Source organism: Ursus maritimus, unplaced genomic scaffold (assembly GCF_017311325.1).
Source record: "Ursus maritimus isolate PB19 unplaced genomic scaffold, ASM1731132v1 scaffold_4, whole genome shotgun sequence".
Classification (NCBI taxonomy): Eukaryota; Metazoa; Chordata; class Mammalia; order Carnivora; family Ursidae; genus Ursus; species Ursus maritimus.
In genome coordinates this window covers 70,754,996-70,782,039 of record NW_024426552.1, presented here as the reverse complement: position 1 = coordinate 70,782,039, position 27,044 = coordinate 70,754,996, and the positions used below count along the sequence as shown (strand labels likewise).

The window sequence follows — 27,044 nt, the reverse complement described above, 5'->3', positions numbered from 1 at the left end:
AAAAAAAAAAAAAATCTTAAAAAAAAAAAAAAAAAAAGAGGTTAACCGACTGAGTCACCCAGGGGCCCCAGTATTTAAGTTTTTGAGAAGTCAAAATTTATACACAGATTTTGGGTTGCACAGGGAGGGGGATGGTTAGCACCTCTAACACCTGTGTTGTTCAAGGGCCAACTGTAATTCCTTTCCACATCCACACGCATAGGCACGTACATAATACACCTTAATATTTACCTAAGAAGAGACTCACTACTTGGATCTATCTTTCCCCCAAGGTGTTTAAATTCTTCAACGTAATTGTGGAAAAGATCACTGTTCCTAAATCAATCTGAAAGCTGTCACTTTTTATTTTACAGCCTGTAGCACTATTAAAAGATCACAGGAAAAGGCTAAAGGTGAACGCTGACTTTAAAAAAAAGCAAAAACATATAGGTCTTGTCTGTCCAGAGGAACCGGCCAGGTTGAAGGGCAATGCAACAATGCACAGGAGGCTGAGTTAAGGAAAGTCACAGCCCAGTAGCTTCAAATTTAAGACACACACACACCTAAATTCACTGTTTCCTACCTGTAGAAAGTGAGGCAAGCAATAAAATTAAAACTAATTTCATTGCAAACAGAATCACGATTAAATAGAAATCTTTTTACATTAAGGTGCATGTTTTAAAAAAAATCTTCATTTCCTTATTAAAAACAAGTACACTTGTTGTAATTTAGAAAAAATAAACTAAGTCCCAAGAAACACTAGGGACTCCCCCTTCCACTACAGTTAGAAACATTCTGTTCCTGTCCCTCACCTTCCCCAACATCATACACATAGAATACACTACAGGCAAGACAGGTTAGCTTACAAACACCAACATACCACATACATCCTCAAATACACTATAATTCACCGGCAGAGAAAAGAAAAGGTGCTACAGGCATGCTAGAATGAGAAATGAACCAAGGGAGAGAGACGGCAGCAAGAGAAACGCAAGCTCTGTGCCACAAGAAGGCGAAGAGCTGGAGCATTCCAGGGCCTAGAATGAGCACTCAGATCTCCCCAAACATCTCGGCGTAAGTCCCCGAAGCAGGAGAACACCACAGCTGTAGCAACTGGATCTTCTCATCAGCTCCCGAAAGGAATGGTTAACGATCAAGTGTACCCCTCCAAGACAGGTAAGAGGCTACCACAGTCCAGCAGAGAGATCACAAAGAACTTTCAAAAAGATCTACAGCTAAATTTCTCCTGCTTCTTAGACCATCCAAGCTGTTCATTCTAGAATCCCGATGTCAGTTTAACTTTTAGGGAATGTTTTCATGGGTAGCATGTAAAATATAAAGCCATGCTTGTGGGAAAATGTTGTAATGATACTGTGGTTTTCATAGTAGTCTTCTTCCATACCAATCCTGAATATAAAATAAAGACAATCAGAATTACCATTCTATCTAAATAAGCTCAAATAATATTCTAAGTGGCATAAAGACTACAGCTAATACTTGCTTTTCCCCACAAAAGGAAAACATAATCAGGCACAAATCCTCAGGCAGGATCAAACTACAGGATGACAGGATCCTAGGTCCACATCTACCACTAAGTGGCCTCAGTTTACCAGACATGGGATACGCACAAATGCTTCTTAGTAAGATAATATGCAGCACAGATCTTCCTAAACAGGGGTAAAAGCTTTATAGAAAACTCTCTTGAAATCAGAAACCCTGGGTTTCGACTCCCATCTCTGTCGTTCATTAGATGCATAACCTTGGCAAGTCAACTGAATGTTGCTTCTTTCTGTATGAAGTGAAGTTAGAAATACCTTAAGATTTGGGAGGATGCTGGAGGTGTTGTGCAGTGTGCCTTGTAGATCACCGCATATTTAGACAAAGTTATGAGAGATTTTCAGATAAGGTTCTTGACTTCCCAATCCAACTAAGACCTGGTGCCTAATCCAGGGTCTCTAGCTCTGAAACTTTCAACCCAACTCAATGGCCCTTGGGTGTATATGGTAAGGAAGGGAAAAAGAGAAATAGGGTTTTTCTCCCCCGAGAATTAATAGAGATGGTTGGGAGTCGCCGTCTGAGAAGATCTCATGCGATTCTTGGTAGAAAAGAGCACAGAGTGGCAGACATGGAACGAGAGTTTGTGGCAGAGCAGAATTACAGTGGCCGCAGAAGTCCTTGATGTAGCAGCTTACTCTCACCTCTGCTTTCTTTTTCACCTTTACCCGTGGCACTAGTGACATCTTGGGCTAAACACTCTTTGTGGTGAGGCTCCCTGCATGGCTCAGCCGGTTAAGCACCCAAATCTTGATTTCAGCTCGGGTCATGATCTCAGGAGTCATGGGATCGAGTTCCACGTCACGCTCCACACACTGAGCATGGAGCCTGCCTGGGATTCTCTCTCTCCCTCTGCCTCTACCCCTCCCACCCCCCACTCATGCACACTCTCTTGCTCTCTCTCTCTCTCAAAAAAAAAAAAAAAAAGATAATAAAATAAAATAAAATAGAATAAAAATTCTCTGTTGTGAGGGGTTTGTTCTGCCTGCTACCGTAGGGTGTTTCCTTAGTAGCATCCCTGGCCTCTACCCACACTGCCTGCCAGTAGCAACCCCTCTCCCCTCCAACTGTGACAACCAAATAGGTCTCCAGACACCAGCAAATGCTGGGGTGGGGAGGGGCAAAGAGAACTGTCTCTGATTAAGAATCATAGCCTTATGGTAATATGAGTAGCTGATTGGTTCTTGAAGGGTCACAAATATGAATAGCGAAACCACATTACACACAGGAGTGTCAGAAAGTGTATCATTCTGTGCCAAAACATTACAAGAATTCTTATCTTTTTTTTTTTTTAAAGGTTTTATTTATTCATTTGACGGAGCGAGAGCACAAGCAGGGGGAGCGGCAGAGGCAGGCTCCCTGCTCAGCAAGGAGCCCAACACGAGGCTCGATTCCAGGACCCCGAGATCAGGACCTGAGCCAAAGGCAGATGTCCAACCAACTAAGCAACCCAGGTGCCCCTTCAAGAACTCTTTTCTAAAGCCAATAACTAAAACAATGCTTTCTTAATCATGACTACAGAAACTAAAGACTAACATTCTTGTCTACTCCGTGGTTCTCAGAACAAAGTGGCAAACATAGGGGATTTTGGAGCTGCCTGTGCCAGACCACTCCCTACCTTCACTCTCTCCTCTGAATACTTCAGAGGTAGGACTTCACATGGGAGACATAAACTCTTAAAAATAAGGAGGACAGATACTAACAAAGCTCCAGAGAAGACATTTAGCAAATGATAGAATTTTCTCCCATTTAATTTTGGTTGAAAAGTGAGGAGAAATTTCCAATTCAAATATTTAAAGGAGGCTTATGATACCCACTTTTAACTAAAAAGGGGTCTAATGCCTCCTCAGAACCTGCATTTCCTGTTTCAAGATTTTTTTTAAAAGTAATCTCTACACCTAACATTGAGCTCAAGCTCACAATCCTGAGATCAAGAGTCACACACTCTGCTGACTGAGCCAGCCAGGTGCCCTTGCATTTCCTGTTTAGACCAACACTTAAGAGAACTCTTCGGAGATGCTGAAAACTCAATGTCAATGTTTTCCTTGGCTGGGGCCTTTGCCAATACAAACATTTCATATGAGGACTGATATGAGCCAGAATCTACCCTCTGAAGTCATGTAGTGAGGTAACCCAAAGGAAAAAGACCTGGACCCAGGGGAGATTTAGCTGAAGGACGTGAGTCCCTGATACAGCTGTGGCCATATCACTACACTGCTTTGAGAAAAAGGAACTGAAGCTGAAGCCAGACTCATCTCATCGCTACCAAACTCTCATTCTTCATCATACAGCTGTAGAAAAGGAAACAGCACTCCATGGGACCTCTTACAAAGAAAGCATCTGGGAGATTACTCCGGGCATCAAGCCTGCTGAATTACCAAAATAAAGCTCAGGAAGTCACTACTTAGGTGAAAGAAGGCTAAAAATAAGTGAGTGGTCCAACTCAGAAATGCCAGGGAATCCTCCTGCACTCTGAAAGCTTTTCTCGTGCCTCAGGATGAGAGGAAGATTAAGAAATCACATGTAAAGGCACATCACCTACCTACAAACAGTCACGGGTCAGATGATGAGGTGGGGAGACACTGTACTGTCAAGTTCTCTACCCAAACGGGCTGGATCAGAGCTACAATGGTATTGGTTAAAAAAAATACGACTGACCTGACATATTATCTTGTATGTTGTGTGAGTACATACATATGCTTCTACAATACTCTATAACATGTATTAGTGATACACTGTATGACTGTCATGTTAGAGTACAGAACTACACTGCAACATCCAAACACCACGAAATGGGTTTTATTCATCTCTTCCTCTTCTCTTCTTACGATGGAGCTTGCATATCTTCCAAATAACACGCTACTGAATGGATCCAGAAAATCAAAAGTCCTAAGCCAGGATTTATATGAAGATATGCATGGTCTCTGAAAATTTTTCTGAAGAGAGACCTATGTTTGGAAAAGCCAAAAATCCACCCAAAATTAAGGCACAGTAATTGCTGACAAGAGATCAGAAATAATTCCTCAAACTTTTGGCCCCTGAACTCTGATTCATGAACAATTCCCATTTCATAACTATATTTACATGAATCCCATTTAGGTTCTAATGGGACTCATGAAAACCGTAAACACAGAAACCAGAGAAAAATGGAAAACTTAACTCTCACCACTGAGAATAAGACCTTTATACACAATGAAGATAAGGATTGGAATGGAAAAGAGACTTATGAAATTTCTGAAGTCCTGAAAAGCCTGTAACAAATGTTTGCCAAGAATTTTCTAGGACTCCTTACAGGGAATGACATGCCAGGCATAGGGAAAAAGGTTGAGGCAACACACAACAGAACACCATCCTACAGAAGGCAGAGCACACAACTCAAAGAGCCTAAACACACGTGAAGAATGGAGATAAGTGCTGATTTCCAACCTGTGGTGGCTGTGTGGTGGTGAAGCGATATTCTCCTTGTTTGTCTCGATTGAACACAACTTTCCAAAGGACCATGTCAAGGAAGAAGTTCTGAGAGATATTTCAGTGAGTTAAGAATTAAAAATGACTAAGTCATTCTTTATTAATGTGCACATTTTAAAAGGCTCATACAATGCTGCATCATTAGTGAAAAACATGACTTGGTTTTTATATAGACAATTTCTGTTAATATTTGAAAAGGATTAAGTATAACAACAGAACTTTTTTTTTTACAAGAGAACTTTTGTAACAAATATAAATCACCATAAAATTCTTGATAAAATGGGACCTCTAAAATTTCCACAAAATATGGCTTTTATTTGAATCCTTGGGTCCTTCCCATATTAAAATAATGCTTATAATCTGAGTCGTTTTTCTTAACAATGAATTATTTTCATTGAATTAACATAATATTAGTTCTGTATCTATAAATGAGTGACTTGATCAGAGTCCAACACAAATAATTCTTTTGATAGTGAGCGAGAATAATAAATTAAGAGACTACTAGAGGATTCCCCTAAAATTGTTTTCCTTTAAATTTTATTTTAAATAACATTTGCGTGACTTGAGAACTTATACCACAGAAAAAGGAAAGCTTTTAAAATACAATATCTTGGATGTGCTTTCTAGTGTCCATAAAATAGCAAAAATACTTTCCATGGACTTGAAAAGATCAATAACATAATATCCATGTTGCCCACTAAGGCCCAAATTTAAATACCAAGTCATCTTTTAGAAAGATAACAAATTAAGCAAAATTTCCAAGTCGAGAAGTATTATCACCAAAGTATACATATTTTCCCACAAATTACCTAATTTTAATTCAAAATCCTGCCCTATGAAGAAACCCTTCACTTAAAAATCACAACTGTATCTCCTTCTTCCATTTCAGATATTGCTACTGTAGGTGTGAATCATAATAGTTCTGAGAACAGACAAAATTTTATTAATAAGCAGCAAATGAGAACTTACTAGCTCCCTTTACAGAAGCCAACTTAAAGGCAACCCTAAAAGAATAACTATATAATATACAATGGATCAAAGAGGACTTAAGACCTCCAGAGGAAACTCAAAAGTAAATACCAAGGAGGAAGTTCCAGTAATCAGTGCCAGTAAGTTCACAGGGGTCATTATTTTATACTTTCAATATACTGTTATTAAAACTTACTATATTTCACGGAGAAAGCCCCCTCCTTCCTTTCCTTCCTTAAATGGAAGATTTTACTGTATATCACAGGTCTCTGGTGGTACACACCCACTCTGATTTCATACCACTGGTTTACTAGTTTAGGGACCACCTGAGCACCAGTCTTCTCCCCTTTCTAATTTTTGCTATCTCACTGCTAATTTTCTCCTATCTGTATGAGTGCAGCTACGTCATATCACTTAATATGACGATTATCCGTTCATGGAGAAGGTCAGAAGAGAGAGCTAACTCAATTTAACTAAAATGAGACTCTTTGTGGGCTTCCATAATGTTACCTGTCCTGTTCCCCCAGGACTATTAAATCACCAAGAATCCCAAAGCAGCAATGTAGCCATTCGATTATCTGAAGTGCTTACCTCCACCATGATAGATACGAGGGCATTGACAAGAACAATCATGAGCATAGTTATACGCCACTGATATGGTACACACACTATCTGTAAGACAAAAATTTTTAAGTTAAAATTGTAGTATGCAGCTGATATTACAGCATTATATCATGATTTCAAAATTTCCTGAGCCCCTATCACATACCAAGCACTTTCACATGCGTCATCTACTCGACCCTTACCATGCCACAACGTACGTCCACTCTGCAGAGGGTGAACCTCAAACTGTAACTCACGGTTAAAAGAATAGGATAAAGTGACTGAGCTTGAAGTCAAATCCTGTTTACTCAGACTCAAAAGCCCATGCTTTAGACTAGCTCATGAATTTCTAACAAATTCCTATTTTTAAAATAAAATCCTGTCATTAAACAATGAAGTAGATATTGATCGAATAATGAAGTATCATTCAAAACTCTATATACTGTTATAAAGACAAATTCATAAAAGAACTATACAAATCAATTTAACAAATACAGTCTAAGTTCTCACTTTAAAATCTGCTTAATTTCTAAAATCTAAAAAATAAAAGAAAAAAGTCCCATTCATACATTCACCTTTTAGTAAACAAATATTTACTGAGTACCTAAAATACTGTGCTAGGTGCAGAGAAGTGATACAATCTAATGTTTTAGAAAGACACCTGTGACTCCAAGCAAGAAAGATTTCAGGGGTAGAGACTCCTGTAGTGATCAAGACAAGAGATGATGGAAGTCAAAACTAGTGATGGGGGCACAAAATAGTAAATATATATTTGGTCTCTGTCTGACACAGAACTCTTAAAATTCTTGTAATTTCCTGAATGATGGTGGCAACAGGAACATTTTACCCAGGCTTCTAAATCCCCCAGAATTTCCTGGGGATCACTTTTTTTATTCTAATGAGGCTACTCTTGGTGGGTTCCTGGATAGCTTCAGGATGGGGGCTGGTCACCAGAAAGACTAAGCCATGATTAGAAGCTTGGAACTTTCAGCCCCACTCCCCCATCCTCCATGGAAGGGAGAGGGGCTGGAGACTTGACCATGATATGATGAAGCCTCCATTAAAAAAAAAATCCCTAAACTTCAGAGTTTAGAGAGCTTCTGGTTCGGTCAACATATCCATGTGCTGGAAGGTAATACATCCCAACTCCACAGGGACAGAAGCTCTTATGCTCGAGACCCTTCCAGACCTTGGCCTATCTGCCTCTTCATCTGGTTGTACACAGTACCTTTATTACAAACCAATAAACATTAAGTGTTAACCTGAGTTTTATAGCAAATTATCAAACCTGAGAAGGTAGTTCTGGGAACCCTGATTTATAGCTAATTAATCAGAAGTACGGGGTATTACCCAGGACTTAACAAGTATCTGAAGTTGGGGAACACTCTTGTGGGACAGAACCCTTAACCTACAGGGTCTGTGCTAATTCCAGGTAGTTGATATCAGAACTGAATTTTAAGACACCCAGGTGGTGTCCAGAGTTGGACAACTGGTTAGTGTGGGGCACGCATTTGGTGACAGAAGTACTGTTGAGCAGAGGAAACAATAGATTCCCTTTAGGTGGCAAACGGGATGGAGTAAAGCTAAATAGATTCAGAGTAAGAAAACAGAGAATCTAGCAAAGACTGACTATGCAAAGAAGACAAGGACAAATATACACATTTCTGACTTGGATAAATAGTGGTACCAAAAAAACAAAGACAAAAGCAGGGTTGAGGGAGGACATGAGGATAAGCTTAGTTATCAAGATGCTGAATGAGAGAACTGAGAGGTGAACCATGCATTTAATATTCAGTATGTCAGTGGATAATCAGTTCTAAAGCTCAGGCCAACACAGAAGATACTATGGGTGACGCCAGCACTATAGATGAGCTCATCCAAATGTACAGAGTAACAGGAGGGAGAAGAACAGAAATGTGTGGAACACTAACATTTCAGGAAAGGAGGAGAGTGTGGAACCACCATGGAGAATAAGAACAAGGAGTCATAGAGGTAGGAAAAAATCAGAAGGAAGTACAGTATCACAAAATTGTAGAGGGAGTCTCAAGAATGATTGCCTGGCTCACTTGTCAAATACTGCTGAGTCGTCAAGTAAGGTTGGCGGGGGGAGGGGAACTAAAAGGACAAGTCCACTGGATTTAAGAAAAAAGTTGTTAATGGCCTTGGTCCGGGCAATTTGATTTGACTGGCAGGGGTAGAAGCCAAACTATTTGATTAATGTGTGAGAGGTGAGTCGAATGTTGCACACTTTCAAGAAATAATTTGGCTGTGAAGCAGAAGACATATATGGCAGGAGAGAAACAAAAATGGGTTTTTATTCTGTTTTCTTTTGCTTTTAGTGCTTATCTAAATCCCTCAATGAGGCACGTGGGGAAAGAGACAGGCTCATTTATACACTGCTGGTTAAGACTATAAACTGCCCAACCTCTTCAAAGTTCAATAACACTGCTGCTTGTACCCGAGATAAACCACCCTTGAACACAGGAAAAGACTACAAACAACCTAATTATTTTCCAACAGAGGATGGAGAAATGAACACAAGTATACTCCTATAATGGAATACTATGTAGTAGTGAAAATGAAATGCATGTATCATGGACGCATCTAAAAAATAATGCTAATGGGAAAAAGCAAGTCACAGAAAAATACAAACAGTAAGATGCCATCGTCATGCAGGTCAAAAGCAAGCAAAACTCTATGGCTTCATACAGCATGGTAAGTGTATAATGAAAAGCAAGACAATGAGGTAAGAAATTAGAATAGTGGTTCCCTCAGGGTGTTTGGAGAAAGGTACACTATAGTGTACGCCTTACTGGTGCTGGTAACGTTACCTTTTTTAGGTTGGAAAATGAACTTGTGGATGTTATTTTATTGGTAGTACGCTTAACAACTTAAATATGTGTGCAAACTCTTCTATACAAATCAAGTACTTCATCATTCACTGAGTTTTTAATGAAAAGATGAACTCAGTGGACAGTGAAGAGGCAGTAGGTACAGACTATGCAAGAAGTAGGTTGAGAAAGGACAGAACTTTGACAGGGTCAAAGTTTTTTATTTTTAAAGACCAAAGAACATATGTTTGTAGACAAGGAAATGGAACCAGAAGCAAAGACTGAAGAAACAGGAAAGAAACAAGATATCAGGTAGACTCAATATAAAGCTGCTGTTTGATTATGTTCTTTATTCTTTTTAGAGTATATTTGGGTTAATATAACTGCATCTTAGAAAATTCAGAAAGAAGAGATACTGGGGAAAAAGATCTTGACAGTTGAATCTCTGTCCCCAGTAATATGAGAGCAAAGGAGAGGGGTAGATCGAAAGCCTTAGGAAACGTCCAGAAGCCCCACTTGGCTGTGTAAGTATCAGGTAATACTAATGTGTCGTTTTCTATTACTGTCTTACTACTGCTGTCCTACTTACTATCACCCTCAGACAACCAGTAGTAATTGATGTGCTGAACCCTTACCTGAAGAACCTGGTCAATAGAGGCAACTGGATGCAACATGATGAGTAATATGAAAACATACAAAATAATCACAGACACAACAAAAAAATCTGAAAAAGAAAGTAAAACAATTAAATTAGAAGTTCCTTTAAATAAAAATGCATATAATACAACTGGCATACTGGCAATCCTAAATTTGGTTTTGAATACAACTATTTAGGTTGGTGAAGTATAAAAAGTGTGTGTTTTATGTTATTTCCTTGAGTACAGTACATCATTTAGGCCCAAAGAATTCATTTACGTGATACAAAAATAATCAGCATTTATAAAAATAAGAGACAGCCCTTCATGGACATTTATTTCTATTTTTCCCAGACAGCTACTTTATAAGATAATCAAGCCCATATATAATTCAAAGACAGGAGACTAGACTATGTAGAGCAAAATGAGATTATCATTTAAAACATGTATGCAATAATTACTGTTAACTATAAAAGTACTGAATAACATTTACTCCCAGTATTAGGTATGTTATAATCCTAAATAGAGGCATTCTAATTTGACTATATTTCTGTTCAGAGAATCCCACTTTCTCAATGACTTCCTTTGTAAAAATATTTCCACAGAAAATGTTAGCTAAAACCCAGAAACTGAGCTGATTTACTATTTTATTTTATTTTTTTTAAGATTTTTTATTTATTTATTTGACAGAGATACACAGCCAGCGAGAGAGGGAACACAAGCAGGGGGAGTGGGAGAGGAAGAAGCAGGCTCATAGCGGAGGAGCCCAATGTGGGACTCGATCCCGGAACGCTGGGATCACGCCCTGAGCCGAAGGCAGATGCCTAATGACTACGCTACCCAGGCGCCCTGATTTACTATTTTACATGTGGGCTAACCTGATTGCTGCAGTAGCTAGGAATGGTAAATTCAATCCAGTAGTACTTTACATTACTTTCCTAACTCAAAAATAAAACTCCCTGCTCATGGCCATTTTGTTAACTGTGTACATACATGCATACATTTGCACATATACAAGCACACTCTTTTGTAGTGAGCCTTAAGGCTCATAAATTTCCCCATTATAATATTGATATCCCCCAACATTTTCCCCTTTTTTCTTTGGCCTGGATATTTATTTACAAGATCTTATTTGAAGTCATCTTGAAACTTAAATTTTAATAATACCATGTAAAACAAAATTTTATCATAAAGTCTTCAGATTGGGTAAAAAAAGTTTATATCCTATTTTATGGACTGTAAAAGAGGGATCTCATACTATTTTTAAATGTAGGAGTCATTTATAAATATAAACAGTGGTAGTATGTCAGTTCAAAACCATAGGCCAATATTTACTGTCCTGTAGAAATAACATATTATATAGTTATTGTTTTATATATATTAATATCCATATTCACTGTTCTAACAACTTAGGCTGGAAGTTATATTAACATTCATGCCAAAGGGGGAAAACTTTTATTATGAGTCAGTCACTGACCAACAAGATGAAAAACCTGGGACCCACGTTACATTTTTAAAAACTTTTTTTCTTAGATATTTATTTTTAAAACACACTCCTAAACTGTAAACAGGAAATAAAACATTCTGTTGAATAATGTAGCAACCAAAGCAATATGTAAGTTAATTCAAATAGCTGTTGTGGTCAGTTAAAGAAAAAGTATTTGGAAAGTGCTAGTTGGAAGTACAGAAACACACAAAAGACAAAATCAGAAAAAGGACAAGAAGAAACGATCAGAATACAAATGCCAGAGAATACAAACAGAGAGACATGGAGACGGAAAAAGTTGTTTCAAAATAGTAATAGCCCATATTGAATGCTTTCCAAATCTTACTGCATTTTTATAGCTATAAGCAAAATAGATTTGCAATCTAGTTCCTGACATGCTGCCAGAATACATTTTTTTTTTTACGCAGGCTCACAAACTTCTGTTACATCCACCTCAACAGTGTTTCTCAAATTTTCCTGTCTCTCTCCTAGAGCCACTCCCTTTGATCACATCTCTAAAAACCTGCCAAGATTTCCTGTGAAGCAGAAAATAAGTAATTAAACCTCTCCTTTGTTTAGCCAGGGGAGAAAAAGAGGCACTATTCAAAAGAATCTGACAGGGACGGTGCATGGCTAGCAGATGTATCTAAACATTGATATGAAAAGATCAATAGAGAAACCAAGAATGGGAAACTCAGGTATTCACTTTCGAGAGCTATGGAGTTTCTAGTAGACTGTGCTCTCTGCTCCTAGACTGTCCTGGCATTGCTACTGAAGTACAAGTAATATTCTTCAACAGAGGACAGCCATCAAAACAAATTCTGTGTTGGTGGTGACTGGAGATAAGGGAGAATGTTCCTTAAGTTAAAAACTTAGATTCTACCACAAAGCTGCGTGAACATGAACAAGTCCTTAGGAGTCAAAGTATTTTAACTAATAAGATGGAGATATGATGAGGATACCATAGGAAAGAGCAGACTTGGTCCTTAAAACACGAAGCATTTGTAAATTCAAGTTATGATTAAATATGACCCAGCTTATGGCATCACAGATTTGTTAATGATACCAGATGGTTCTGATGGAATATGGCATCAAAACCAGGCACCATAAAGGATTTCCTTTATATTCCCCTTAGTATGTGACTCACAAATGAAACCTTACATAGAATAAATAAACCTACAATACTCATTCATGACTTTGATATATACTTCTCTTGCTGTTCCTTCCTCAAAAATATGAACTGGGGTCTTCTGACCTATAACCACAAGTTTCAAGTCTTTTTATTCCTAACCGTGCTTCCTAACTCAGTTTCTTATCTTTGAAAGGCCACCTCATCCTGCAGGGCCTCTAAGTATCTGCTCCGACCAATTCAGGCATGGCAGAGGAATAGGGAAAATGCACAGACCCTGAAGAGGAGGAGATACTGGCAGTTCAGCCGTGATATCTTCACAGACTGAGAAAGGGCTTGGATGTCACAAGCAGGAAGTTACAGGAGGTAAGTAAGAAACAGTAGCAAAAACTGAAGCCAAATCCCAAGAGATCACATCTAGTTAAATGACACTGTAAGTCCATATCATCACGGCCCCTGAATGATAGCATGGTCAAAGGAGAAAATATAACTGGGCTGAGCTAAAGCTGAGAATGGGTCACCGCAGACTGAAATTGTTTGATTCAGAATCCAACCAGTAGAAGAGAACAAAAACATTCTGACGAGAATGCCTGAAATGCTTGATTGAGATTAATTTTTAAAAACAATCATCTCAAGATAGGTTTACTACATTTCACTGTTTAGATACAGAGAACAGTAACCAGCAAGTCATAACAAGAACCTTTTACTGTCAATTCTAAAGGAGATAATGAAAAGGTAATGTCAGCTCTAGTAAAGCCTTAACCCTTCCCCATTCGTTCTCAGCTTCATTTATATGCTTCACACTGTATATTACTTTATACAGATAGCCTTTATTTCTGCCACTTTTTTTTTCTACTTTTCTTTCTTTATTCATCAGGAACTCCAAGATTAAAGGGCTCCAATGACAGACTAAGAGACAAAACCTAAAATTAGCAAAATACGTTTATGTTGTCTTTAGTGTTCCTATTTTATTTTCCAGGAGGCATGTTTTAAGACAGCGCGCACTTCTGTTTATCCACCAACAAACACTCCACAAGCTGCTTATATTCAGGACAAAGGTTTTATGGTTATAGTTTTGCTAAAACACAATTTTTAATACTATGTTTTAAACAAAATAGTCCAGTGATCAACAACTGAGTTTATTCAAGTCAACTTGAAATTAAATGGGAATACAAAATATCTTAATACACAATTAAATGGGAATTCAAAGCCTTTAATTTTTTTTTGAAGTTTTCCAAATAATACAAAAGATACATTTTAAAAATTAATAATCTCTTTTTTTAACTGGAGAAGCATGGATAGGGTGGATTTACTTAGATCTCTAAAATTAACTTTACTGACATGGCTGTCTTGCTTATCAAATAGTCTGAACACCAGTTTTCTTATATGAAGAAAGCACTATTCTCTGGTACATGTTTTGGCTACCCTTGAGCATGCTAAATATTTCCTTGAAATTTAAAAATATGGAACTAAAAATAAAACATGTATGTCAACTTTAATTAAGTTCACTTTTACTAAAGTTAACTTTACTTAAGAAGTACTCTTAGAAGAAGTGATTGAGCTTCTACGGAAGGCTTTCTGTCCCAAAGCATGCTTCCGATACGGCTCTCAGTAATACACTTTCTACTTATTAGATAATATCAGGGTTTTTTGTTGTTTTATTTTTCCCAAGATCTATTTATTTGGAGGGGGGAGGGACAGAGGGGGAGAGAGACAAAATCCTAAGCAGACTCTGCGACCCAAGGCGAAATCAAGAGTCGGAGGTTCAACCAACTGCACCACCCAGGCGCCCCAGTATCAGTTTTTTTTAAAAAAAGAAAAAAGTAAAACCAGATTTCAATATCACTGATACTTGAACAGTCTTACCTGTCCAAAATAGAAAGTAATAAAATGTGACCTACAAACCACATAGTGTAGAAGAATAAATGAAATCTATGTGAAAATGCTTTATAAACTCTGAGACAGATGCTAGCAGTTGTTACTTAGGCCTATGATATACCGAAATCTGTGACCGGACAGTCTGACGACAAGAACACTGACATTTCTTTCTAACTATAGCAAAAGAATGACGACTATTCGTTCCAAGATACTGCAAAAATCTAGTTCTTTATGAAAAAAATTAAGTTGTCCCACATAGTAATTAGTATATTCTCAATTTTTGAAAAATTAGGAATTTATATGTAGTAACTGATTTTTTCCCGTAAACCCTAATTTTGATCAATCAAGATGCTATTTCCTACTGCCACAGATAGATGAGTCACAGAGGCACAAGACTCCATTCTACTGACCCTTTCAGCAGTGGACGCAAAGGTGACACAAATGAAGAATTCCAGGTACCAGTGTCAAAAATGACGAAAAAGACAGCTGGCACTGTGCAGACCACCCAGAAGCGAAGTATAATACCCACTGTTCCCACTGAAGAACCTCTGTTCCTGTTTCTAATTCTAATTCTGTCTGCAATGGGCTGTAAAAATAAAAGCTGGAGCCAGAAGCAATAGGATGTGAAAACCAGGAATGTTTAGAACTGGTGGCTTCAATTTTCAACTTTAGAGTGGCAGCTACCACGAGAACAAAACAAGACAGTAAACATCTAAATCACTAGGTTCACTCTATTTGTGAAGACCTGTTTCACTTTGAAAGAACAGTTTTAACTCTACTCCTCTTACATTATTTTTAAAGAAAGGAAACATGATAAAAATCACAAATGCCAAACTTACAATTCTTGTAGCAAGGCTGCCTGAAGGGTTTTCCTTTTGAAAAGGCAATTGCCACTATGAGGTACTGAAAACTGGAGATAAAAAACACTGTGGTATTTTCATAATTTTGTATATTATGTGTATCAAGATCGGTTTCATTGTACAAATGTGAAGAATTCCAATACAGGCTTCCTGTTGTATTACAAGCACTAGAACACAAAACATTTTTACATTACTAAATACAATAATCATTTTCCAAAAGAAACCAATTTTACCTTAACTGTTTTGAATCACTCGCATAACAGAAATGAGGATTTTATAGGAAAAGATCCAACAATATCAAGGTAAAATCTATAGAACAGGCAATAGAGTGTTAAGGGTCTCTTCTTAGTCACATTCCAATCAGTTAAAAAAACTAGAAACTTCTTATTTAACAGGCCCCTCTTACTTTTTAAACTTGGGGATGAAACTAATATAACACTATATGTTGACTATACTAGAATTAAAATAAAAAAAAAAAAAGAAACTAAATTTTGGGAGTAATTTGAATATAGTAAAGGTTCACAGACCTTAGGTGTGACTCTAGCTCTACCACTTTTTAGCTTAACTGAGGAAATACTATTCAATTTCAAGCCTCCATTTCTTGACCTGTGAGGGTGGACACCACCTGCACCATCACAGGGTTTCTGTGGGGAATGAGTAGGATGACTCGTGCAAATGCCTGGCAAAGCACTTAGCACTGAGATGCCTTCACTATGCTCTGGCGATGGTGTTCTCTCAGCCCTACTTCCGGGTGGGCAGAACTGTCAAACATATCACACCCATCACTAAAACATTAACTACATAAGCACAGACAAGTAGTAACAAAATGTTAATCTGCTACAAATGAATTCTGGAAAGCTGCTCCAGAACAATGCCATCTATTCCTTTGCATGTGCAGTGTTTATATGTACATATAAGCAAACATTAATGTTAAATTTCTCAGTTTCCTAAAACTTTAAAAGACAACTTGTTCCCTTCGTTAAGCCAACTATAAATTAATGTTTGCATCTAAAAATATAATTCTACAAAATTACCTCAGTGACTAGCTTACATGTTTTTTGCTGTTTTTTTTTTTTTTTTTTTAATTTAAGTAGGCTCCACACCTAACATGGATCCCACTGTGGGGCTTGAATTTGTGACCCTGATATCAAGACCTAAGCTGAGATCAAGAGTCAGATGCTTAACTGACTGAGCCACCCAGGCACTCCAGCTTACATGTTTAACTAATTAAACTGATGTTATCATAATCTGTGACTGATAGAACATTCTACCCATAAATACGAGAAGCACTTAGTGTTTTACAAGTTTTTTTAGGTTTTAAAATGTCATTTCCTAAATTTGGGGTAGAAAAGTTAAGACGCACAAACATTAGAAGAGACTATTGATTAATTTCAACTTTCTCATTTTACAGATAAGGAAAGCAAGGCTCAGTAGCTAATTAAGAAATTGGTCCGATATCCCCACCTTGGTAATGATTATATAGAGAACCTTGCCTGACCATCTTTCTAAAAATAAAAGGAGTTACCATGATATAAAGTCAAATATAGGCCAAATAATTTAATTGTCAAGCTGCCTGCAAACGTTTATATAAATTCTAAAACTTATTTTTACTATGCATACATGTTACACACATTTCACAAAGATTTTTAAAATGGATTGACCAACTTACTCCGATTGTGGGTGCCATACTTCATACCAAGGTTGCTGCTTGACCCAAAAAAACCCCAAAGATTGAAATCCAATGCAGATGATGATCTGAGACAAAACGGAGAACAGAAGGGCTCCAGATATAAGACCTGAAGGTGGTCTTTGTGCCACAAGTTCCTTCCAGGCAGGATTTAAACTCACTATATTGAGGAGGAAAAAGAGGAGAAGTTTTTATCTAAATTAGTTGCTATATAATACATAATCAGATTCATTTAGGAACTTATATTCGTTTTTGTCTAACAAATCTTTAATACAAAAAATGTCCAAAACCCAAGCCAGATGTCATACATATTTAAGTCACCTGTAAAAGTAAATAATTTAGGCTTTTTCAAAAGTGCCTCACAAGTACTTTTACATTAGCCTACTGAATTTCAGAGAAATACTAGTACAAGTAAAAAGAATACTAAACATAAACATATAAACTATAACATTAATTACCATTCTTATATGTCTAAGAATTTATTTCTGAATCTTTAATTGAAAAGCTATAGTAAAAATAACTTATTTCTTCCTCTTATGAAGACATTAAGACACACACACAAAGAAGACATTAAGAAAGGTTGAAAGCTATATAAACAGTAACCAAAAAAGGCTTTGATCACTTATTAAGGTGATGTCCACCAAGTTTCTCTACTATAACATTTCTGCTTTTCTCTTTGTAATAAATTTATAAAAAGATAGTAAAAATCCTATTCCTCATTAAACTTTCACTCACTAGTTTTCGTATCCCCTAAAGACTAACTCACTGGTTCTCAACCAACATGATTTCGCCCTGCAGAGAACATCTGGCAATGTCTTGAGATATTTTTGGTTGTCAAAACCAGGGGCGTGTTACTGGCATCTAGCAGGTAAACACCAGAGACGCTGTAAGCATCCTCTAATGCAGAGAAAAGAAGTATCTGGCCTAAAAGGTCAATCAGATCAGAGTCTTTCCATGGTCTAAGCCCATCATTCCTTCTATATTTATTAGTTTGCCTTTTACTCTAAGGAAGAACTTTCTCTTCTCTCCCTACTTCTAATATGGACTTGTGAATTTTTATTTGATTAAACGGGTCATATCTCATTACATCATTATTTATTTTGATACAATCACCAAGAGTAAAATAAACCAATATCTTCTGTCTCCTCATATACTCTACCTAGAACATGGTATCACTCTGCCATATTCCTGCCAAGAATTCATAGCCTGAGTCTAATGAGACTACGTCGACGAGACAAATCCATATAGTTGGTTTCTCTTCTCTCATAAATGTCAACATCAAGATGCCCCCCAAAAAGGCTGATGTAATATTCTGGATTTAAAAAGACTAAAGTGAGGGGGCACCTGGGTGGCTCAGTCGTTAAGCGTCTGCCTTCAGCTCAGGGCGTGATCCCGGCATTCTGGGATTGAGCCCCACACCAGGCTCCTCTGCTAGGAGCCTACTTCTTCCTCTCCCACTCCCCCTGCTTGTGTTCCCTCTCTCGCTGGCTGTCTCTCTCTGTCAAATAAATAAATAAAATCTTTAAAAAAATAAATAAAATAAAAAGACTAAAGTGGGGCACGTGCATGGGTGGCTTAGTTGGTTAGGCGTCTGCCTTCAGCTCAGGTCATGATCCCAGGATCCTGGGATGGAGCCCCGCATTGGGCTCTCTGCTCAGTGGGAGAAAAAGATGGAGAAAGAACAATAAAACAACTAAGGCAAATAAAAACAACTGGTAATGAAAGAATGTATTTACAGGAAATCTGAAGAAGTATCCACTGTATTATAGTTACTGATATAACTTTACCAAAGTTCAATGAGTTACATCAGAATTTTATATGCTTTTAAATCAATAATAAAGCAATTTACTCACTTGTAAATACCACTACCAAAATGATTGCCAGATCAATGAAGAGAAACTGGAAGTCTCCTAGGTTACTTAGGATCTACAGAAGTAATTTTTAAAAAATAATTAGTTTTCAGAAACTATTTTTGTACCATTTTCCCCTGGCTTTAGATTTTTCCTCCTTGGTTTTAGTCTCCCCACTCCACACCACCCCCACCAATAATGAAACTTCAAAGTGACATCTGAACCTGCTTAAAAATTAAAATACATTTGCCTTTGATATTAGTGAAATATATATTTGCAAAGATTCAATTTACTAATACAAAAGGCATCTCCTAAAAATTCATTCAGTAAAAATCTTTTAAGTTTTGTGGCAAAAAGAAAACACAAATTTTACTCACAACATTCAACACTCCTGGAAATTAGTATCTCGAAGCTTCCTAATACCATCTAACACCGTCCCTCCTGACCCTGTCTACAAATGGTAGAGAGGGATGGCTTCACAAAAACTCCCTGGGGTGTCACTACTGTTTGTTTTGAGAAAACTCTAAGTGAGAACACTTCAATTATTAAATCTGATGGAGTACCTATGGGCATCACTGTTTATACTTTTTCTCCAAATGCATAAAGTCCTATAAACTACTGCTGAAACATCTTTCTCATTCTGGCCTTTTTCTGTAAATGTATAGCAGAGTTAACTACAAATGTGAAATATGTCACAGCTTGACATTTTGAAGAGTTCTAAGGTGCCTAATCTGTACTAAAGGCAAAAAAAAAAAAAAAAAAAAAAAAAAAAAAGAATACAATCACCTTTTATTCACAAGGCTTTAGCCACAGTTGTCAGCCTTGAAGAAAATGCTATTCTAGATTAATGAGATTTTCAATCTCCTACTCAAAATATAATAAACTAAAGGAAAATTTATAGATGCTAGTTATGTAAGTTCCATAATTAGCGGACGCATACATACTCAATTTTTTGGTTTAAATGTCTTAACAAAAGGACCATCTCTTTAAGCAATGTCGGTACTCACGGAATATAGCAGAGTAACACTGAAGTACTGTATAATGCTGTACAAAGCCATAAATTTAAACACACAGAAAGAAGTCATTAAAGCAGCACGGCCTTCCCTGTGAAAACAAATGTTGACATGTGAATAAAGGCATTCTGAACTCCTCTTCCAAATCACAATTATATCTTGACATCTGAACGTCAACACTCAACAGCTACAACAAAGCATTTTCTACCAAAAGAACTAAACCAAAGCAGAACTGAAAGAGATGAAGAGTAGCTAACCTGTTGCTAATGAAGTTAGATGTCGAAAATACTAATATATCATTACAACAAATTCATATTAATTTCTATGACACTGTTTTCCTATGTTATTAGATCACGCCACAAAGAGATAATGGGAAAACTTTCAATCTGTGCTACCTGATAAGGTTTGGCACACAGGAAATACTAGGAGTTTTGGAGGTAAAGGGAGATGCCACTGAAGCCTCGAGCTCTGATAACGAAATGCCTCCATGTGCCCTCTTCAAAGCCTAATGGTTTGAAGAAGAAAAGAGGTTAAGTTTTGTAAATGGTCTGACTTAGGCTAAAGAAAGAACTATAAATCACAAAAACCATACTTACACCACAATCATTTGCACCATCACCGCACATCCCAACAAAGTAACTGAGAAACAAAACTTACGTTAAGATTTTGATTACTTTTTTAAAACAAACAACATTTAACTTAAGATTTCTCCAATATGTTATTATGAAGAGCTAACAAACCGAGACCTCCCCACTGGAACTAATGAATCTTCTTATCACAAAGACCACAGGCATGTCGCTTTGCAAACAGCACCAGCTTGCAAATCAAATGACCTGGGTTACTGTCCCGTTTCTGTCACAAGCTGGGCAAATCAGTTTATCATCTGGCATCTCAATTTCGTAATCTTTAGAGCAAAGGTCTTGGGCCTGTATGGTCTTTAGTAACCTACTTTTAAGACTAAAGCTTAAACATAATTATTTACAGAAACTATGACGTCACCTCTACAAGCTGAGTAAATGAACTCTATCTTACAGATATTATCTGGAAAAGGAATTGTGGATACTGTACTTGAGCTAAATAAATGAGCACATGAGCCTCTTTTAAAAAGGCACTTTAGAGTTCTCACCTGATAGGTGACAATTCTTTATACATGAAATGTTAGTTACTTTTGTTTTGAAAATGAAACTAAAATCCATAAAAATAAAAAAAAACAATACTTACTCTACATTTTGCAATGCTTCTATTAATTGTGTTTTCTGATCAGGTGCCATACGAGCAAACACAGTGCCATGCAACATCAACTGGAAAAAATATGAATTTCTTTAAAATATTGTTTGCAATATATTCACGTGAACACATACATACACAAACGCAAGTCACTAACCTTAGGAGCAAGGTCTTGAAAATGTTCTAGTATCACTGAAAATGATTTTCCATTCATTGCAAAATGATAACGAGTCACCTGAAGATCCTCTAAGCTATCATGGACCAGTTTAATTGGAATAGCCTGTGCATGAGACATTCAGAACAATATTTAGGCAGCCAGACCAAGTAATACAATCCTATCTTAAATACATCTGATCTAGGGGCGCTTGGGTGGCTCAGCTGGTTAAGCGTCTGCCTTCGGCTCTGGTCATAATCCCAGGGTCCTGGGATCGAGCCCCACACTGGGCTCCCTCTCAGTGGGAGAGCCTGCTTCTCCCTCTCTCTCTGCCTGCCGTTTCCCTGCTTGTACTCTCTTTGTCAAATAAATAAATAAAATCTTTATTAAAAAAATTCACATATATATATATATATATTTCATCTAAAACTAAATTCTTCCATCTGCTATTTTACATAAAATAATGAAAGTTTAACACTTATTAAAAGTAAAAGGAAATTCAGTTTTAAGGTAATCTACCTATACTGCTTATTAAAAAAAAAAAAAAACTAAATATCAGCTTCGGTTTGAAATAATGCATAGACTAATAAATACTATGGACCACCTACATCATTTATCATTACTTTTAAGATAGAATAGGGGTGCCTGGGTGACTCAGTCCGTTAAGTGGCCACTCTTGGTTTCGGTTCAGATCTCCTGGATCGTGGGATCAAGCCCTGCGTCAGGTTCTTAGCTCAGCAGGGAGTCTGCTTGGGGATTCTCTCCCTCTGCCCCTCCCCCCATTCTCACACACTCTCTCTCCTCTCAAATAAATAAATAGATCTTTTTAAAAAATTAAAATAGGACAAACATCTGGGATTCTCATACTCTAAAATGGTGCTTTCTCAGCTTTGGCTAAATATCACAATTTGAGGTACCTGGGTCTTACCTAGTCCTAATGAATCAATCTCTGAGAAGATGGCCCAGGCGTCTGTTTTCATGTATTTTCTGTTGTGTTGTGTTTTAATGCACCACTTTTTATTGTTTCAGACTAAATTCAAACAAGCAAGCTTCAAAAGGAAAAATTCTTCTTGACATTACCTCTGAGTCAATTGCTGATGAATTACTGCACTGTGTTAGGGTGTCTGCATAATGCCAGTTTATCTTGGCAACTTTTCCATCCTTTGGAGGTAATGCTTCAGCAATAATAACTTTATCCTGAGGTAGTATCATTCCACAGTCTCTGGCCACAGAAACAGCAGTCAACATATTGTCACCTAATTTTCAAAACATTGAAGATACATTACAATTAAGATGGAAACATAAATGTATTCAACAATAAATACTTATCAAGAATATCTATTACCCCATGACTGGGCTTGGCAAAATGAAGACAACGTACCGTATTACTCTTGGATCTTAAAAATAACAAAAATCAAAACATACTTTTCAAAGGAAGCCTCAAATAATTCAAGCACACGTATGCTAAATAGACCACTCTCACCTACAATTTGTAAAGCCAGATACACTGTGCATCTCTCTCAGTCATGCACTAGTAGTACCCCCGACACCTGGCACAGTGCTACATACACACCAAGCAGGTGCTCACACAATACTTGTTGAAATAACTTGGGAGTGACTGGTGGTCTGTACAAGAATCCCTAATATCACAGGAAAAAAGGAATGGATTACAAAAGCAACACTATAGCAAGGTAACAAGAATACAATGTTTAGAAGATATGAAGAGAAGACAGACATCTTCTCAGTCATGAGGAGGAGAGAAATGAAAAGAAGCCCTGTCAGGACAGGATCAAGAAAATATAAACATATGTGAAAGGCCGGCAAAGGTCTGGGAAGTCCACCACTGCCACAACTAAAGGGCAACAGGATTTCCTCCCCCAATTCCCACACACTATTTCCAACGGTGTCCTCCTGTGACCAGACAGACCCCCGTGGGACACAGGCCACAATCTGTCATGGCAGGGAAAGACGGGGAAGAGAAAGAGATGGAAAGTACTCTGAAGGAGGAATCATTAAAATCAATGAACTGCTGGAATGCTAATAAATTTCATTTCCTGAGCTACATAGTGGTAAGTATGCTATTAGATGGATCTCAAGGTCTGAAACAAAAAAATGTCAACTGCCTTTTCCATATAAGTCTTAGCGAACACACAAAAGAGCCATAAAATGATTATCTTAATTCTGATTATTTACTAAGAGAAAAGTACTTAGAGCTGCCACAATTTCACACAGCTAAGGAATGGGAATTATCTAATATCAACAATATAACACCACCAGGAGAACCATTTGGATATAGTCATCAGAAATCAAAAACCAATCAAATAATGGCTATTTTCACTAGTATGCATTCAGGCAATGATAATAAACATACTCTAACACATAAAAGTGTAATTCTAACAAATATCTATTAATCATTTGTTAGGCATCTGACACAGTTCTAAAAATTGCAGAAGACCCCAAAATGAACAAAACATTCTTTTAATCTTCTGCTCTAGAATCTTATGCTCTAGTAGAGAAAACATATCTACAAAGAGCTTACACAAGATACAATAACTGCTATAAAAAACATATGATTAAAGAGAGGCAAAAAAAAAAGAAGCAAAATCTAAATTTATACAGTATGCCCTTCACTGTTTTACTATTTCTATACGCAGAATTTGCTAGACCTCAAAAGAGTATTGCAAAGTTATCTATACCTTTAAAAAACATTCTGAGTTGAAATGGGGCAAGGTAGGGTGGAGCCACTACATGCTTTTATAACTAACTGATCATTCCACAATATCCTATAACCTGAACTCTTAAGAGTCACATTCAATTTTTACTGTGTCCTTTTATAAAGTCTAACCTGTGACCATGACAGTGCGAATGTTGGCTTTATGCAAATCTTCAAGTACTGCAGGGGTTTCTTGCTTCAATTTGTTCTGCATTACAATTAATCCCATAAAATCCATGTTGTTTTCAATGACATCTCTGCAGAAAAAGAAATTTTAACGGACAATGGTTTAGTCCAGAGAACAGATACTATTCTCTTTATATTACTAAAGCAATTTAAAATTCTCATAAATTACAAATTGAAACATTTTATATACTGAATAAGCCATAAATGTGTGTATTTGAGTTTAATATCTAAAAAAATTTATCACTGGAAAAATAATTCCCAAGAGGTGTATTTTGAAATAAAATTTTACCCTTTGAAATGTGAGAAATAAGGATAATTTGGGAGTGTTATCTTTGTAAGACACTAAACACCTGTAGTACTAAAGAATGTTCATCTTGTGTTCTACCCACAAAATGAGTAAGCATAAACAAATCTATGCTTTACTGTCCCCCCATACAACATACCCTAACATAAACGTTAAGAGAAAAGGAAAACGTGACCATAAGCACACTCAATACAGTAATACTGGATTCATTATTATCAAGCCTTTGGTGAATTTTAGAAGACTCCCGATCAAATTCTTTTTAAGATTTTATTTATTTGAGAGAGACAGAGAGGGAGCACAAGAAGGGGTAGGGTCAGAGGGAGAAACAGACTCTCGCTGAGGGGGGAGCCCGATATGGGGCTTGATCCTCGGACTCCAGGATCATGACCTGAGCTGAAGGCAGACGCTTAATGGAGTGAGCCACCCAGGCGCCTCTAGACTGACTCTTGATCAAATTCTTGACCCTGAAAGTGTGATACAAAAACTATTTAGCAGTCTGACAATGAGATCTACATGGGTCACAGAGACAGGGCTCTTACAATATTTATTAATAATCGGGGCACTTGGGTGGCTCAGTCATTAAGCGTCTGCCTTCGGCTCAGGTCATGATCCCAGGGTCCTGGGATTGAGCCCTGCTTCAGGCTCCCCGCTCAGCAAGGAGCCTGCTTCTCCCTCTCCCTCTGCCTGCTACTCCTCTTACTTGTGCTCGCTCTGTCAAATAAACAAATAAAATCTTTTTAAAATTTTTTTCCTTTAAAAAATAGTTATCAATATTCAATAGCTATCAAGATGCTATTCCTTCAAAAGTTGAGTACCTACTCTGCACCAAGTAGTACTACTAGTCATTGGGAGGTCAAAGATGAAAAGTCATGATCTCTACCGTCAAGGTGCTCTTTTTGGGGAAACAGATATGACGACAAAGAGATACATGCAGGGGGCCTGAGTGGCTCAGTTGGTTGAGCATCCGACTCTTTATTTTGGCTCAAGTCATATCTTGGGGTTGTGAGATCGAGTCCCACACTTGGTATGGAACCTGCTTGAGATTCTCTCCCTCTTGCCCCTCCTCCCTCTCACTCTCTCTCAAATAAAGAAATACTCTTAAAAAAAAGAGACAGAGATGTGCATGCAAAACTAGCGTGCGCTTCAGCATCATCATGGAGATGGCTGCATTCTTAAGAAATCTCAAGCCACCAAAATTATATCACAGAAATATTTTTTTTCCTTTTTTTTTTTTAAAGTAGGCTCCACACCCAGCAAGGTGCTCAATGCGAGGCTTGAACTCATGATCGAGAGATCAGGACCTCAACTGAGATCAAGAGTTCGACACTTAACAAACTGAACCACCCAGGTGCCCCAGAAATACTTTTTTCAATGAAGAAAGAAGACTTGAGGTTAGGGACCAAAATTCCAGACTTGCCATAAGAAGTGGTTTTTCGACAAAATTCAATAAAGGCACTTTAAGTACGTAGCTCTAAAACCTAAACAATCTTTGAGATATAATTTATAAGTATGGGTGGTAAAGGTATTAAACAACAGGAAACAATACAAATGACAGACACTGCTGGTGGTGACAGGAGAAATAAGCCTTGAAGTTTGAAAATGCATTTCAAGGAACAAAGCTATACTGATGTGAAACTCTGGGGTCCAAGCACTGTAGCCGTTTCCCCATGACCTGCTAGTTTCTGGCTGCTACTGGCTTCCTAACTTTCCAATGAATGACATAGGTCGTGGAAATTTTGTCCCCTAGTGAATGAACAATACAATATTCAAGATATGAAGGTTCAAGCTATAAGAGAAATGTCAAAACCTGCCCCTAAAAGATAGACTGGAAAGATGGCCAAGGTCTTGGTTTAAAGACGCAAAAGAAGGGCAGCAGAGAAAAGAGATGAAAGTTGACAGGGATAGGATATTCTGGGCAGAAGGAATAGCCTCTTCAAGGGCACGGAAGGATGACTGGATAGGACAGGTTCAAGAAATACGGACAAATCAGTAGTTAGTCTTTAAGGTGAAAAATGGCAAAAGACAAAGCTGTAGAGAGAGAAGAGCCTAACGTGCCCTTCACAGGCATTCGAACACAGTATTTTACACGTGTACCTCCCAACCATGCACATCCGTCACATCATCTGGCTACTGCTTTTTTTTTTTTTTTTTTTTTTTTTTAAACGTTCAAGCTTAAACCACATCCCCCAAACATTCTGTGTGGATAGGCAGAATTCCTAACATAGCTTTTCCTTTTAACTATTGGGCTATCCACTCCACTCCTTTAGTTCTCATTCAGAAAAACAGGATTGTACTATCAACACTGCCCTAACTCTTTACACTTAGCATGCCTGGAATACAGGTATCTCCCGCTTTTCAAAAGCTTGCATTAGGCCATTTCGCTTGTACGAAGACCTACATTAGTACTTGTTTTCACCAACCCAAAGAAATCTGAAGATTTTTCACTTTCGAGAAAAAAAAGGTGAGAGGCAAAAACAGCATTCAGCATTTGTTCCGCCACGAGCCATTTCAGAGGCAG

At 37.5% G+C, this 27,044-nt stretch overlaps 1 protein-coding gene across 2 annotated transcripts in view; it reads right to left on the bottom strand.

Annotated features, from left to right (window-relative positions):
* Positions 1-27,044, bottom strand: part of ATP13A3 (ATPase 13A3) — an 85,920-nt gene that overhangs the window by 5,705 nt on the left and 53,171 nt on the right. The window contains exons 21-33 of one of the 2 annotated variants that reach the window (XM_040621416.1): positions 24,169-24,293; positions 22,404-22,579; positions 21,327-21,449; positions 21,164-21,243; positions 20,539-20,581; positions 20,338-20,447; positions 19,937-20,033; positions 18,933-19,005; positions 17,062-17,239; positions 15,372-15,559; positions 10,040-10,128; positions 6,562-6,642; positions 4,960-5,049 (exon numbers count right to left, since the gene is read on the bottom strand). In XM_040621416.1, the coding sequence (XP_040477350.1) occupies positions 4,960-5,049; positions 6,562-6,642; positions 10,040-10,128; positions 15,372-15,559; positions 17,062-17,239; positions 18,933-19,005; positions 19,937-20,033; positions 20,338-20,447; positions 20,539-20,581; positions 21,164-21,243; positions 21,327-21,449; positions 22,404-22,579; positions 24,169-24,293 (1,453 nt within the window). The remainder of the gene's footprint in view (positions 1-4,959; positions 5,050-6,561; positions 6,643-10,039; positions 10,129-15,371; positions 15,560-17,061; positions 17,240-18,932; positions 19,006-19,936; positions 20,034-20,337; positions 20,448-20,538; positions 20,582-21,163; positions 21,244-21,326; positions 21,450-22,403; positions 22,580-24,168; positions 24,294-27,044) is intronic. The other variant, XM_040621417.1, reaches the window with a different exon arrangement.